The sequence below is a fragment of the Ascaphus truei genome, chromosome 2, assembly GCF_040206685.1.
Source record: "Ascaphus truei isolate aAscTru1 chromosome 2, aAscTru1.hap1, whole genome shotgun sequence".
NCBI classification, from domain to species: domain Eukaryota; kingdom Metazoa; phylum Chordata; class Amphibia; order Anura; family Ascaphidae; genus Ascaphus; species Ascaphus truei.
Window position 1 is genome coordinate 488,788,995 of NC_134484.1, and position 14,413 is coordinate 488,803,407.

Below are 14,413 nucleotides of genomic sequence, written 5' to 3' on the forward strand. Positions count from 1 at the left end.
AGTTTGGGTTTCTGCCATTGACATCAATGGCAGAGAAATGCAATTTCTGTAAATGTGCATTTAAGGTGTATTTCTGTAACTCCGGTTCGGAGGGTCCCAGCGAGCTGAAAATTGGCCACCATATAGAATCCTCTCCAGCATGAGGATCTGGCAATTTGTAGCCCGCTCAACCCAGCCAAACGGATTATTTTAATATAAATATAATTGTGGAAATGTACTGTATTTGGTGTCTGGCATAAAAGCCCGGGAAGGATACTGGCTCTGCAGTATGTTAATGTTCAGGGGGCGACTGTAGGTCTACAACAGGCCCCCTGGTCAAAGGCTCCCCCACCCCGATTGTATATGCTGGGGCGGAGTAGAGCAGGACCTGAGTTGTTCTGTAGGTGTTATAAATCACACCTTCAGACAAAGGTTTTCCTGCCCAAAGCAGACTAGGGGACGCCAGTCTGTTGGGAAGAGGGCTAGAGAAATGAGCCCCTGATTAGAATAATGCCCACCCCTGGGGGCAGGTATTCCCTTGCTTCCCACGTGAGGTGGCAAAGGGTAATTGGGTAGAGGGAATTGATAACCAATACCTGGCACCCAATGCTATGGTATAGGGCTTAAGTCCTATATAACTGATTGTAAGCTCTATGCCCATTGTCTTCGATCATGTCTTCATTTTTTATCCTGTGTTGATGAATGAATTGCTAATCCAGATTACTTCATTGCTCCATCTAACGTAAGTGTCTATATTCTCTATGTAATTTGTATAATCTTGTGTGTTCACCTTTTTCAAGGAATAAACAAAATGTATCATATCTTAGCCGTATGCGATTCAACCCAGTGATATTTTTATTTGTGTGTATTATTATAACCCTGGACAAGCTACCGTCACATAGGGATAGAGCCCAAACCACATATAAACGATTGTAAGCTCTATGCCCAGTGTTCTTCGTGATTCTACCTGAATGATACGTGATGCCTGATGAACTGCTAACCTGAATCCTGGTTATTTCATTGGCCCTTCCCTAAGTGTATATATTCCGTTTGTTATTTGTCCAACATTGTGTGTCCACCTGTCTTTTAAGGAATAAAATCTCTTTATTATCTCACAGTCGTATTCAATTCAACCCAGTTTATTTGTTGTATATTATAACCCTGTGGCTACAACACTAATCTCAGTGGGTTTGCAAATAAATGCGGGGGTTTAAAATGGCCGCCCAGCCAAAGTAAAGTACAGACTGAGTAAAGTCTGTCCTACTGTGTATGACTACCAGTTCTGCATACAGCATATACAGGGAAGTGTGTGAAAAGTATTGACGCAATAGCACCCCCAGAGGTCAGGGTGAAGAATACACCTGAAAGTGCAAAAATGGAGGAAAAAATGTGTTTAATGCGTCATGTGTCTGACCACAAAGTGGTGTCCTTTCAGGAATGAGCGTCTGAGTCCCCGCAGAGCAGTATGAGAGGGAGCACGAGAAGGTCCAGAAACTGAAGAATGAGCTAGAGGAGCAGAGACGCTGCTCCATCCCCAACAGTCAGGAAGACCAGGAGAAAGAAACCTGGGAAAGGCAAGCTGATGGGGCCCTAGACACGGGATTTGTAGATGCCCTAGACGTAATGAAGGCTGAGTTCCTAAACGTAATGAGGGATGCTGTCATGCACATAGAGCCAGTGCCAGGAAGAGATGGAGGCTCTGAGAGCAGAATTGCGAGATGTACGCAAGGAACAGGATTCTCTCACAAGTGTACTAAACATATTGAAAAGGGAGAAAAGCATTCAAATTATTCAGAAGCCCTGCAAAGCTCTTATCCAAGGAAGAAGGGAAAGAAAAAGTTATCGGCGTATACGCGTCACAACTGTCGTCCTACAGGCTGTCTACAGAGGGATTAAAACTCGTCAGCTTAATCATCTAGTTCTCCCTCACCTGCTATCCTAATTAAGGAACAGGTATTTATGGCAGCTAGGTTTGCTGCTTCATTTGCTCTCCTAGAGCCAGGAGGCTGGGGGCACGCTGCTACGCTGTATGCAGTACGGGGAGGACGCCCCCATCATGACTTTCACTGTCCGGAAGAATTGCCGGGACTCTTGGGACGCTGTCCCCCATCTATCAGTTAAGCTATGTCTAAAGACTGGATATTATTGCGTATCTAATGACCCTAAATGAGAGGGTATTGTTAAGATGGGGAACCAGGTTAGTTAAGGAAGGGTCCCTTGAATTTGTTTTCGAAAAATGCGTTATATCGTATCTATTGATGGTCAGATACCCATAACTCTGCATTTCCAACCTTTCTACATGTTTGAGAGCCATATTGCACTTCTAACCCTGCTGCATGTGGCTTGTCCCAGAATACCCAGCAGGCCTGGGGACTTCCTATGAGAGGCGATGAACCATGAATATTCACTAAATGTGACCATGCGCCTTGTAACAAGATAACACCCCTTTGTGCAGACAAAGGGGAAAAGGTACTCACCAGAGACAGGAAATGCGTCTATTTCTTCCTTTATTGGGGTCAGATGTTCCTCAGTGTTCGGTTCTTCCTTCTCTGACTTAATCTCTAAACTCTCCGGTACAACCACAGGGAAACCTGGCAAAAAGAAAAGGGAAATCCATCATGTAAAGCTGGGAGTGAGGGCGCTTCTTGTGATATCAGTATACAGAAATACTCTATACCGATCCCTATGGGGGAGGGGTGAAGTGATTGATTTTACTTTATTATTAACCCTTTGACTGCTGAAAAATATCAGAGATATCAGAGATATCCTCAGAAGCAAGGAGAAGAAGCATGGATAGAAAGATGATTTGTAGGGGTTTGCTTTATTGCTGGGGGTATAGCTGTGTGGTGTCAGAAGGCGCAGGTAAGAAAGGAGTTAATGTGAACTGAGAAGCGGTGAAGGAAGGAGAGATGGAGATATATGAAAGGGCGCGAGCAAATGTGATACAATATATACTGTGATATCAGTATACAGAAATACTCTATACTGATTCCTATGGGGGAGGGGTGAAGTGATTGATTTTACTTTGTTATTAACCCTTTGAGTGCTGAAGAAGTTTTTACCCGCGAGTGCTGAAAAGATTTGGAGCTACCAATGTTCCATCCACAATAACAATAATATTCCCAATATAACCTTAGACAAATCTTTTTTTTTTTTTATTAGAAATGTATTACTAGCCCTTCTGGCAGAACATGACAGAGGTGAAGATATATTATCTTCTTACCTGCTGGTGGTTCTATAAGCAAACAAGATTAGTTTGGGTGTTTGACTCACATAACTGCAAAATAACCAGATATTCCCTCCTTTAAGATTTCAAAGACACTAAAATCTCTCCTCTACTCACTTAACAAGTGTGGATCCATGCTGGGAGTGGACAGTGCTGCTCTGGGAGGTGCTGGCAGTGGGCAGCGCTGCTCTGGGAGGTGCTGGCAGTGGGCAGTGCTGCTCTGGAGGTGCTGGCAGTGGGCAGTGCTGCTCTGGAGGTGCTGGCAGTGGGCAGTGCTGCTGGAGGTGCTGGCAGTGGGCAGCGCTGCTCTGGAGGTGCTGGCAGTGGGCAGTGCTGCTCTGGAGGTGCTGGCAGTGGGCAGTGCTGCTCTGGGAGGTGCTGGCAGTGGGCAGTGCTGCTCTGGAGGTGCTGGCAGTGGGCAGTGCTGCTCTGGAGGTGCTGGCAGTGGGCAGTGCTGCTCTGGGAGGTACTGGCAGTGGGCAGCGCTGCTCTGGAGGTGCTGGCAGTGGGCAGTGCTGCTCTGGGAGGTACTGGCAGTGGGCAGCGCTGCTCTGGGAGGTGCTGACCGGAGGTTACTTAATCTATATGTGTTGGGTTTTAGAATGAGCCTGTATATAAAACACAGAATTGTAATGATCAGGTTTTTTTTGGACAAATATACAGCATTTAGTATCAGCTCTTTCACACCTAAATCATTAACCCCAAAGGAGTCGGAGAAGACAGGGGCACCAAAAAAAACCATATGGTCCATTCGCAAACAGGAACTTCATTTCAAACACTGCAAAACTTTAATGGCTCAGGATTGTGTCACAACATAACCATCTAGAAAAGTACTGTCGCGGCCGAGTTTATTTGAGCATTTGCCCGGTCTCGGCCGCGACAGTAACCTGGCGCGCGCCGGGATGTCCCGGGCAAGCGCCGAAGCCTCGGAGGAGAGGCCCGCCGATCGGGGCTTCCCCCTCTCCTCACCGGGTCCGCCGGGTCCCCCGGAACGTCCCGCCGCCGTCCTCACATCCGCGCGACACCAGGGCTCCCTCGGGGAGGCGGTACAGGCGGCACAGGCACCCGATGACGCGTGACCGCGCATCACGCCGAGGGAGTGCGGCTCGCAAGCCGGGACATATCGTGTCATATCGTCACATATGTGGCGGAATGAGCCACACTCAAATATACCGCCTGTGTATAAAGAGAGTCGGGAGATTAACAGCCAAAAGACCAGTAAAGTCCTCATAGTGTAACATACTAACATACTGTAATGTTCCATATTATGAATAAAAAGCAGATACTGTACATGAGTGAGACTTTGATAAATGCTCCCGATTCTCTCTCAGGTCCAGCAGTTCTGCTCCATACTGACACAGTCTCACTTTCCTATTTCATACGGTGAGAAGTGGGTAATGCAGAGGAACCAGTGCAGTAACTTCCCCTCACCTTACCCCACCATAATAAATAGGGGGGTTTGATCCCTCACACCCTCATTAATTTGTTCCTCGATCACCTCCAGTTTCTCACATTCAGCACATTTGTACCTGGCAGGACATGCTTATATAAAGGAATGCCTGGGGAAACACTGACATGTTACTCACTGATTATTTATTTTCCCCTGGTCTCTCAATGTCAGCACATGACATGAGGGAATAGGCTCTGCCCATCTGAAGGTAGGACACAGACTTCTGACCTGCTCACACCCTTATCAGCCCGTCCTATTATGACGGGATCACTGCTTCCCGACCCAGATCATTTCCAGAGGAATAGTTATATTCTGATACTGAATCAAAAGCTCTATTCTCTGTGTTATATCTGTGGAACGTATCCACACGTATAATACAAGTATTGTAAACACAATAAGACAGTCTGTCTGTGAGTAGGTTTATTGGCTTTGCATCTCATCCCAGGCTATGTTTAAAAGCAGCAAGCATTGGCTTAAGGGTTTTCCATGTAATAATGGACTTGACAAAAGTATATATATATATATAATATATATCCCGGTCCCCTTGGGCTTTCCAGTACCACCCTCACCTTGGCGGCGGTCGCGGGTGCCGCCGAACACAGCAACTGACCCGTCAGCTGGCCGCAAGAGTGGGTGCGGGCGGTTGCTGGTGCGGCGGCGATCGCATAGCCAGGTACTCCCGGCGGCTCCCATTGCAGGACACCGCCATCTTCTTTTGCCTGGCGCATGCGCAGTGAAGGCAGTAGTTGCGGAGGCCTTTGGCTATCTCGCGCATGCGCAGTTATAGCATGTGAACCCCCCACCAATCAGGAGAGGCTATGGGCAGGGACTACATGTCACATGAGCCTCAGGAGCGCCCCACATGACGCCAGGGAGCCAATAGGGCTGCAGTATCTCCCTGCTCTCAGGGATTGATACATTTCGCGCGCTGGGAAACACGTCAGTCGGCGCCAGGAGAGTCTAGGGGAAGGAGGTGAGGGTTAGTAATACACGTGACATTCATAAATAACAAATAATACAAATAACAGAACATTGGAATAAGTGCTTCAGACATAAATGTAACATTTCGGAAGAGGAGTCCCTGCTCCGGGGAGCTTACAATCTAATTGGTGGGGAGAACGTACAGAGACAGTAGGAGGGCGTTCAGGTAAGTGCGTCTGCAGGGGGCCAAGCTTTATGTATCGTGTATAGAGAAGCAATAGCCCATAACACACACAGGATGCTGCCCCTGTGGTAATGAAGGAGTTAAACTCCAACCAATACTCCCTCAATCTAATTACTTTCTAACTCTATTTAATAACTTTCCCAATCTTATCCTCACTGATTCCTAATGTTAATTCCCAATGTAAAATAACCCCCATTATCTCCCAGTCCCTGTGATACAGGAGGAGTAACCCCCCCAGTGCCAGAGGCTCCCCCTCACTATCAGAGGCTCAGCCTCTCAGGCTCCTGTGTGTAAGGAAGCTCAGAACAGCACTGGGATAATGTGCACAGGTCACACAAGGGAGGGGAAGGGAGGAGGAGGAAAGCACTTACCCAATAACACAGGCTGAAGATCTCTGTGCAGCAGGGGGTGGGCAATGTGAGGGGGGCACAGGAAAAGGGACTTAGAGGCTGGGAAGAGGTGAGGCCAGAGCGCCTCTATCCAGCTCCTCCTGAGCTCATATGGAACAGTGACCCCTGGTGGGCTCCCAAGCAAGGTGCGGTGAGTGCCCCCTGGTGAGAGCTGCACGTGGTGCTGGCTGTGGGCTGGTGAGAAACATAGTGACAATCTCACCCCCATCTCCCACCGTATATAGTGCGGTCTGGTGATATACTCTGTGCCGTGTGTGTAGTGACGCCTGGTGATATACTCTGTGCTGTGTGTGTAGTGACGTCTGGTGATATACTCTGTGCCCGTGTGTGTAGTGACGTCTAGTGATATACTCTGTGCCCGTGTGTGTAGTGACTTCTGGTGATATACTCTGTGCCGTGTGTGTAGTGACGTCTGGTGATATACTCTGTGCCGTGTGTAGTGACGTCTGGTGATATACTCTGTGCCCGTGTGTGTAGTGACGTCTGGTGATATACTCTGTGCCCGTGTGTGTAGTGAGGTCTGGTGATATACTCTGTGCCCGTGTGTAGTGACGTCTGGTGATATACTCTGTGCTGTGTGTGTAGTTAGGTCTGGTGATATACTCTGTGCCCGTGTGTGTAGTGACGCCTGGTGATATACTCTGTGCTGTGTGTGTAGTGACGTCTGGTGATATACTCTGTGCCCGTGTGTGTAGTGACGTCTAGTGATATACTCTGTGCCCGTGTGTGTAGTGACTTCTGGTGATATACTCTGTGCCGTGTGTGTAGTGACGTCTGGTGATATACTCTGTGCCGTGTGTGTAGTGACGTCTGGTGATATACTCTGTGCCCGTGTGTGTAGTGAGGTCTGGTGATATACTCTGTGCCCGTGTGTGTAGTGAGGTCTGGTGATATACTCTGTGCCCGTGTGTAGTGACGTCTGGTGATATACTCTGTGCTGTGTGTGTAGTTAGGTCTGGTGATATACTCTGTGCCCGTGTGTGTAGTGACTTCTGGTGATATACTCTGTGCCGTGTGTGTAGTGACGTCTGGTGATATACTCTGTGCCCGTGTGTGTAGTGACGTCTGGTGATATACTCTGTGCCCGTGTGTGTAGTGACGTCTGGTGATATACTCTGTGCCGTGTGTGTAGTGAGGTCTGGTGATATACTCTGTGCCCCTGCTAGATGATCTTCTTTCTGTGCTCACGCCTCCCCCTGCCACTTATTTCCTCTTTCTGCTTCAGCTCGGAAGGTACTTCCTCTTTTACATGTCGGCCTCACACAGAGAAGCTATAGCCCATAACACACACATGATTTATTTATTTATAAAATGTGTTACCAGGAAGTAATACATTGAGAGTTACCTCTTGTTTTCTAGTATGTCCTGGGCACAGAGTTAAGACAAATAATACATGGTTACAAATACAGTTACATTAAGTGAGCAGGGTATACATTATATACAAGACGTTGCATGCACATGTAGCCGGGACTCCTTTTACCACCATTGGTTGTTGTGGGGTGGGAGATGCTTCACCTAGGGAACACTCCGATAACGGAGGTTCCGCGTAGAGGGAGCCGCCATGTTGAGGTTGGCGCAGGCGCAGAGATGGTCCGGCAGGAGGTTGCGCATGCGCGAGGCAAAGGGAGAAAAGCCCGCGAAGGAGGAGAGCTCGGATAGGAGGGAGGTTAGGGAACTACGGATCCCAGCAGCCCCGCGGGCCCCCGGTGACGTGCAAGGACCAATCAGGTGCAAGGAAGGGAGGAAAAGGAGGTGGGGGCGCGCACGTTGGGTTAGAGCTGGCTGTAGGAGGAAGGAGAAGGAGCTCCGGTGTAGGGAGGCAGTCCGCCCCCTACCTAGGCCGCATACCCCAGGCCCAGTTAGGCCCTGAGCCCCAGTAGTGTGAAGCTGAGCTAGGGACTGGCCCTAGATAGGTTCCGGATTCCCTTACTGTTACGTGATCGCTACCGGGACAGTTCTAAGTCGGCGGGAGGTCTGGGATCAGGCCCCGCTACCAAGTTGCAGCGTGTCTGGGTGGGATTGCCCCGGACACCTACGGGTGACGTCATCTAAGCCCATGCCGATCCTTTGTGAAGATTGTTGCAGTACCGGGTACTGGAGTGCCTGGCAGGTAAACTTCAAGTGCACCAACGGTACCATCATTCACTCAGGACACGGTGGCTGCGCAGTCACATACATATACATTCACTGTCTCACTTTAGGGTGGGGGGACTTATTCCAAAAGGAAACTGGACACGGGGTGGGATCACCCGGTCAAGGGAAAGGGAGAGTGAGCGTTCAGCGGGACGCTGAGTATAGTGTCTCCTCTAGGGAGGGGCACCTGTTGATATAAAGCTTATGGTTGCTACAAATAAAGTTAATTGGTTAAGGTATATTGCTGTGTGTGTGTGTTATGTACATAAGTTCCTGCGAAGACCCACTTCCCCTCGGGCGGAAGCTGTCGCAGGTGGAGGCGCTGCACCAAGTTATAAGTATTGTGCGTACCCCAGGCTCTCCATTGCAGAGGCTCAGGCCCTGTGAGCCTACAGGTTATACAGCATACAGTAGTGGTCTTTGTTCGCTAGGAACCAGGACTACATTTGGAGGCACTGCTGAGAGCTTAGACCTGGCGTGGCCCTCGAGCCAAAAATACCGCCACCATGGCCCTTCCCGCATGTCAGGAAATACGCGACTGGGCGCGGAAAATGTGCACGCCCGTCCGCCGCGCAGTGGCTGTGACCCAAGTACCCATGGCCTTACCTTTAGAGACATAGCAAACGGCACTACGACAACTACCGGGTTTTGCCAAAGCCCGCCTGGTAGATGTGCTCATAGATAAAGATGCTAAGTGGAACACCTTGCTAGTAGATTGCCGGCGAGATCTAGTAGTCCTCGAGCCTGCAGTCCCTCAATATCTGCCGCTTCCAAACTCTCCGCCCGGCGGCAGCCCCTTTGTCTATGCACTTCGGGACCCCCCTGTGGGGGGACTAGGTGACGATGACCCTACGCTCCCCTTTGCTCACTACCCCGCGAGTGAGGCGGGTAGCTGTCAGTCAGAATCTAGCTACCCCGGGTGTAGCGCATCCGAAGAAGCGGGGGTGCGTAGTGACGTGCTGCAGAAACTCAATGACAAGATAGACCAGTTAACCACCCCCGCAAGCTTACCGCCGTTAGTAGAAGCACTTACCTTAGCCACGCATTCCCAAAGCTACCGGAAATTAAAGGCCTTCTCGGGGACGCTACCTGTGCCCACGGGGGAGGATGGGATAGACCCTTGGAAGTAGCATACTAGGGGAGTAATGGAAGAATGGTCTTGTACAGACGTGGTGAAACGCCAACAGCTCATGGAGTGCTTGAGACCCCCGGCGTCCACCTTGATCAGCATTCCCCGAGAACAGTACCCCGACCTGACCTCTCGTATGATGATCGAGTTCCTCGTCGAGGCCTATAGCGCGACCAGGATGATGGGGCCTTGTGGGCCAAATACTATGCCATCAATCAAAAGGATGGAGAATATTTGTCTGCCTATATCCACCGTGTGCAAATCTCCCTAGGACCCCTGCTGCATCATAAATATGTGACCGCCTCACAGATGGACGAATACCGCCGCAAACAATATCTACGGGGATCCAGTCCTACTCACCCTATTGCAAACATGATTCGCGATAACCTCACTCAAGGACCTCCCCCCTCGTTTATCAAACTCTTACAGCAAGTCAAAGAGCACGAAACGCATCTCATGCTTCACTCCCCACAGAAGGCTAAAGCTGCCAGCACCACTAAACCCAAAGGGGGTGCTGAGAAGGTGGATCCGCTGGATAAACCCGGCCCGGAAAGGCCGAAATACGCCTGACGAACCTCGCCTCCGTATGATCGTCGTACCCCACCCCGAGATATGTCCTGCTACAAATGCGAGAAGAAGGGACATATCTCCTACGGTTGTTGGATGGGGGAGTCTCGCCACCGGAGCCCATCACCCAAGAAGTTCATGCCCCAGGCCATGATATGCGGTGTTTATGCAGCCAGCCAAGAAGCCCCTGTTCCCACCTAAAGTGGCGATGGACCTGAGGATGAGAGTAGCCGCGTGGGGCCGGCAGCGCTGATCCGGGTGCTAGTGGACGGTATCTACTCCTCCGCGCTACTGGACACGAGATCTCAAGTAACCATCATATATCGAGGATTCTATGATTGACACCTCCAGAAGCGGCCTCTGAAATCGGCAGGGCATATCAAAGTAAGAGGCCTAAGCAATGACGACTACCCCAAACGGCATTGTGACCGTGGCCCTGGAAATACAACAGCTCAACACTGGAAAGTTTCACCCCATGAAGGTGGACGCCTTGGTGTGTCCAGAACCCAAAGATCCACCTAAGTATCCGATCATCCTAGGTATGAATGCAGACATTGTACAAGCCGTTATCCGGGCCTATCTACAAGAAACACATAGATGTTTGAAAGAACTGCTCACCTATTAAACATAATGTCCTAAAAAGCGGTAGGTGCAAAGGAGGTATAACAACTTATAGTAGAAAGAGTGAACTGAGAGGTTCAAAGATAACCCTATATATGCACTCTAAATGATCAAATTCCCAATATTCTCCAAATAGAATAGGTCCGAACTAATCAGTTAATAGATTGTAACCCGATCTCATAGGGTTAACCCCGCTATTTTTAGCAAGAAGGCGTACCACACAAGCACCTACTGACCAATAGGAGTCCACACCTCCCTACATATACCAGGTACTTAGTCGTAAGGGTAGACTCCTCCCCCTGAAGAAGCGCGAAACACGTGTCGGATGTTGCTGACGTCACGAAAGTGACCGCATCGGAGTAGCGACTGCGTGGACACACTGGATGCCTTTACGGGTCGTATGCCTCTAACTACACACAAGGGCTCTCCGTAGCCCGCTCTCTCCACTTCCCTTCCCTCCCTCTCCCTATCCCTCCCTACCCACTGCTGTGGCGGCACGATATCCCGCTGACGGGGAGATTTCCTTGCTGCACTGCTGATCCAGTAGCGTTTAAACAACAATAATCTGTTTTGCAAGTTGGTTTCTGAAATGCTGTTACTATACAGGCATTTATGACTACTAGTCTGATACATTGTTTATTGTCAGTGTATCCAACTCCATGCGAGGGAAGGGATACTACCTGTCTTATCAAACAGAGGAACATTGTTAGTTTGTTAGGGGCATAGATCCTATTACACCATATGTATGCTATTTACTACAGCATTTACCACACCCAATCAGATGGTGGCGAATTATAGTCTATTCTGTCACTGATCCATTGCCATTTTAAGGCCACTGAACGTACATATGTGATGTGTGTCATATATATGGGCATCACGTGTTCCTACTACACGCAGGAACGGATGGGGTTAATCTCAGATGACATATGAGATATTCTACTTATACATATCCCCATTGGTTCTCTTTATTGCTCCACTTAGGGGTTCAGTATATACCCATATTTTTATTCATTTGAGTGTAATATAACTATTGATGTATTAAAACGTTTTTGTTTTGCGCCATTTTAGTTTCTGGTATAGGGATTTTTATCCTTGTGGCCTTAGAAATATCGACACGTTTGGTTTAGAGTGCATATATAGGGTTATCTTTGAACCTCTCGGTTCACTCTTTCTACTATCTACAAGAAACTAAGGAACTGCCCATGTCCAGCCTACAGCTGCAGCCTGTCCAGGTGGATCCGGATTCCCCTCCGCCACCCTCGGAGGACTACGGACTGTTGTTCTGCGGCCAGGGAGGGCTGACCAGACTCTTACCAGGAGAGACACAGAGGGTACGGTACCCGCCTGGTGTGCCGACGCTAAACGAGTAGACGAGGAGCAGCTCTTTTCTCTAGAAAGCACGCCAGAAGAAGATGTCCGCCGAGGATATCGGCTAGTACCGGAATTCCGGGATTGGCCGACCGCCATTCCCCGTAGAATTTATGTGATGGTCCAGAATCTTTTGCCATTTCCCATGGCCATCGACGCGGGACAGAGAATAGGGAGAATTTCCCCTGTCAGCTCGGTGGATAAAGTAGTACAAGTAAAAGCTACCCGAGTGGAAGATCCCGGATCGCCGTTAGACTTCGACTTTGGCTCGTCTGGACTGTCAGATGCCTGGAAGGAAGGGTTATGAGTGCAGCTGGAAGAAAGACGATCAGTATTCTCGACAGGGGAGATGGATGTGGGGTGCAGCCGCAATGCCCAGCACACCATTCGGATGACTGATACAAAGCCCTTCAGGGAACATTCCCGTCGGCTCGCTCCTAGGGATGTAGAGAATGTACGAGCGACTCTCCATGAGATGGAAGAAGCCGGAATCGTCACGGAATCACGAAGCCCTTACGCCTCACCCATAGTGGTAGTGCGAAAGAAGAATGGGACTGTGAGGTTATGTGTAGATTATCGGACACTGAACAATCGAACGGTACCGGACCAGTATAATCTTCCTCGCATAGAAGAAATCCTGGACGCCCTACATGGAAGCAGATGGTACAGTGTACTGGACCTCCGGTCCGGCTACTACCAGGTACCTATGAGTCCTGAGGACCAAGAGAAAATGGCGTTCATTTGCCCACTGGGGTTCTACCAATTCACCCGTATGCCCCAAGGCATATGTGGTGCCCCCGCCACCTTCCAGCGGCTAATGGGGAAGACTTTGGGTGACTAGAATCCCAGAGAATGCCTCGTGTATTTGGATGACATAGTCTTCGGGAAAACCCTGGAGGAACACGAGGCTCGACTCCTTAAAGTACTGGACCGATTAGCTCGAGAAGGACTCAAGCTCTCCTTAGATAAATGCCGCTTCTGCAGGACATCGGTGACTTACGTGGGACACCTAGTGTCCGCCGAGGTAATTGCCACAGACTCCGCCAAAATAGAAGCCGTCGTCAATTGGCCACGACCTGACAACGTGGGGGAGTTGCGGTCGTTCCTGGGGTTCTGCAGATCCCATCGTAGGTTTGTGGAGGGATATTCCTGATGGGCCAAAGCCCTCAACGGCCTCCTCAAAATATATCCGGAAGACACCGGCCGGAAGGCTACGCCTGCCCGACAACCCTTCGGGGACAAATGGACGACAGAGTGCGAACAAGCCTTCACGGACCTGAAACAGAGTTTGACCGTGGCCCCTCTGTTGGCCTATGCAGACCCCAAGCAACCGTATATATTACATATGGATGCTAGCCTGAGCGGATTAGGGGCGGTTTTACATCAAAAATATCAAGAGGGACTACGACCCGTAGCTTATATCAGCCGCAGTGTTACAGTCAGTGAACAGAACAACCCCGTGCACAAACTCGAGTTCTTGGCCCTCAAGTGGGCCATTGTAGACAAACTTTGTGATTACTTGTACGGTGTGTCGTTCGAGGTGCGGACCGACAACAATCCACTTACCTATATCATGACCTCCGCCAAACTCGACGCGGCCGGACATCGCTGGCTGGCCGCTTTGTTCAATTACAATTTCACCCTGAAATATAAGCCGGGTCCCTTGAACATTGGAGCTGACGCCATGTCTAGGCGACCAGGGCTGGCCACTACCCCCGACGAAGTCCAATGGGAAGAAATTCCGGGACCCGGAATAAAGGCTCTATGTGGTACCGCTGCCATAGTCAATGATCAAGTGGCGTTCTCTGAATTAAAGGTGGCTGACTCTCTAAGATGTGCATCTAACGCTATCCCGGAAGCCTATCGAGACCCAAGTGGTATGCACGTTACTCCAGACAAGATCATAGCCTGGAAAGATATGGTACGCTACCAAGAACAAGACCCGGTCGCGGGGGCCATTCGCTATGCTATCCGCCAAAATCGCCCGGCCCTCCTCAGACAGGCTCCGGGTGATGTAGGGGGTATACTGATGCAGGAAGCCGACAAATTCGAAATACGAGACAATTTTCTATACAGAGTCGTAGAGTACCATAACCACCCGAATAGGAGACAATTAGTACTGCCAAAAGGATTACAGTACTTGGTACTGAGGGCTCTACACGATGAACATGGTTATTTGGGGGTCGACAAGACCATTGGACTAGTGAGAGATCGTTTTTTCTGGACGAAAATGAGAGAAGCAGTAGAGCATGACTGTCGACGGTGTGTGCGGTGTATTCAGCGGAAGACATTGCCCACCAGGGCTGCCCCAATGGGCCACTTAAAAAGCACCGGGCCTATGGACTTAGTATGTATGGACTTCCTA

General features: G+C 49.6%; 2 protein-coding genes across 6 annotated transcripts in view; one reads left to right on the forward strand and one right to left on the reverse strand.

The window, feature by feature from the left end:
- LOC142488433 (uncharacterized) overlaps positions 1 to 14,413 on the forward strand; it is a 219,638-nt gene that overhangs the window by 126,400 nt on the left and 78,825 nt on the right. The window lies entirely within an intron of this gene.
- LOC142488431 (uncharacterized) overlaps positions 1 to 14,413 on the reverse strand; it is a 245,337-nt gene that overhangs the window by 35,443 nt on the left and 195,481 nt on the right. For 3 of the 5 annotated variants that reach the window (XM_075588936.1, XM_075588935.1, XM_075588937.1), the window contains one exon: positions 2,457 to 2,570. The exons of 1 other annotated variant lie outside the window; for it this stretch is intronic. In XM_075588936.1, coding sequence (XP_075445051.1) covers positions 2,457 to 2,570 — 114 coding nt within the window. Of the gene's footprint in view, positions 1 to 2,456; positions 2,571 to 3,322; positions 3,814 to 6,191; positions 6,286 to 14,413 lie in introns of those variants that run through there. One more of the 5 variants, XM_075588939.1, reaches the window with a different exon arrangement.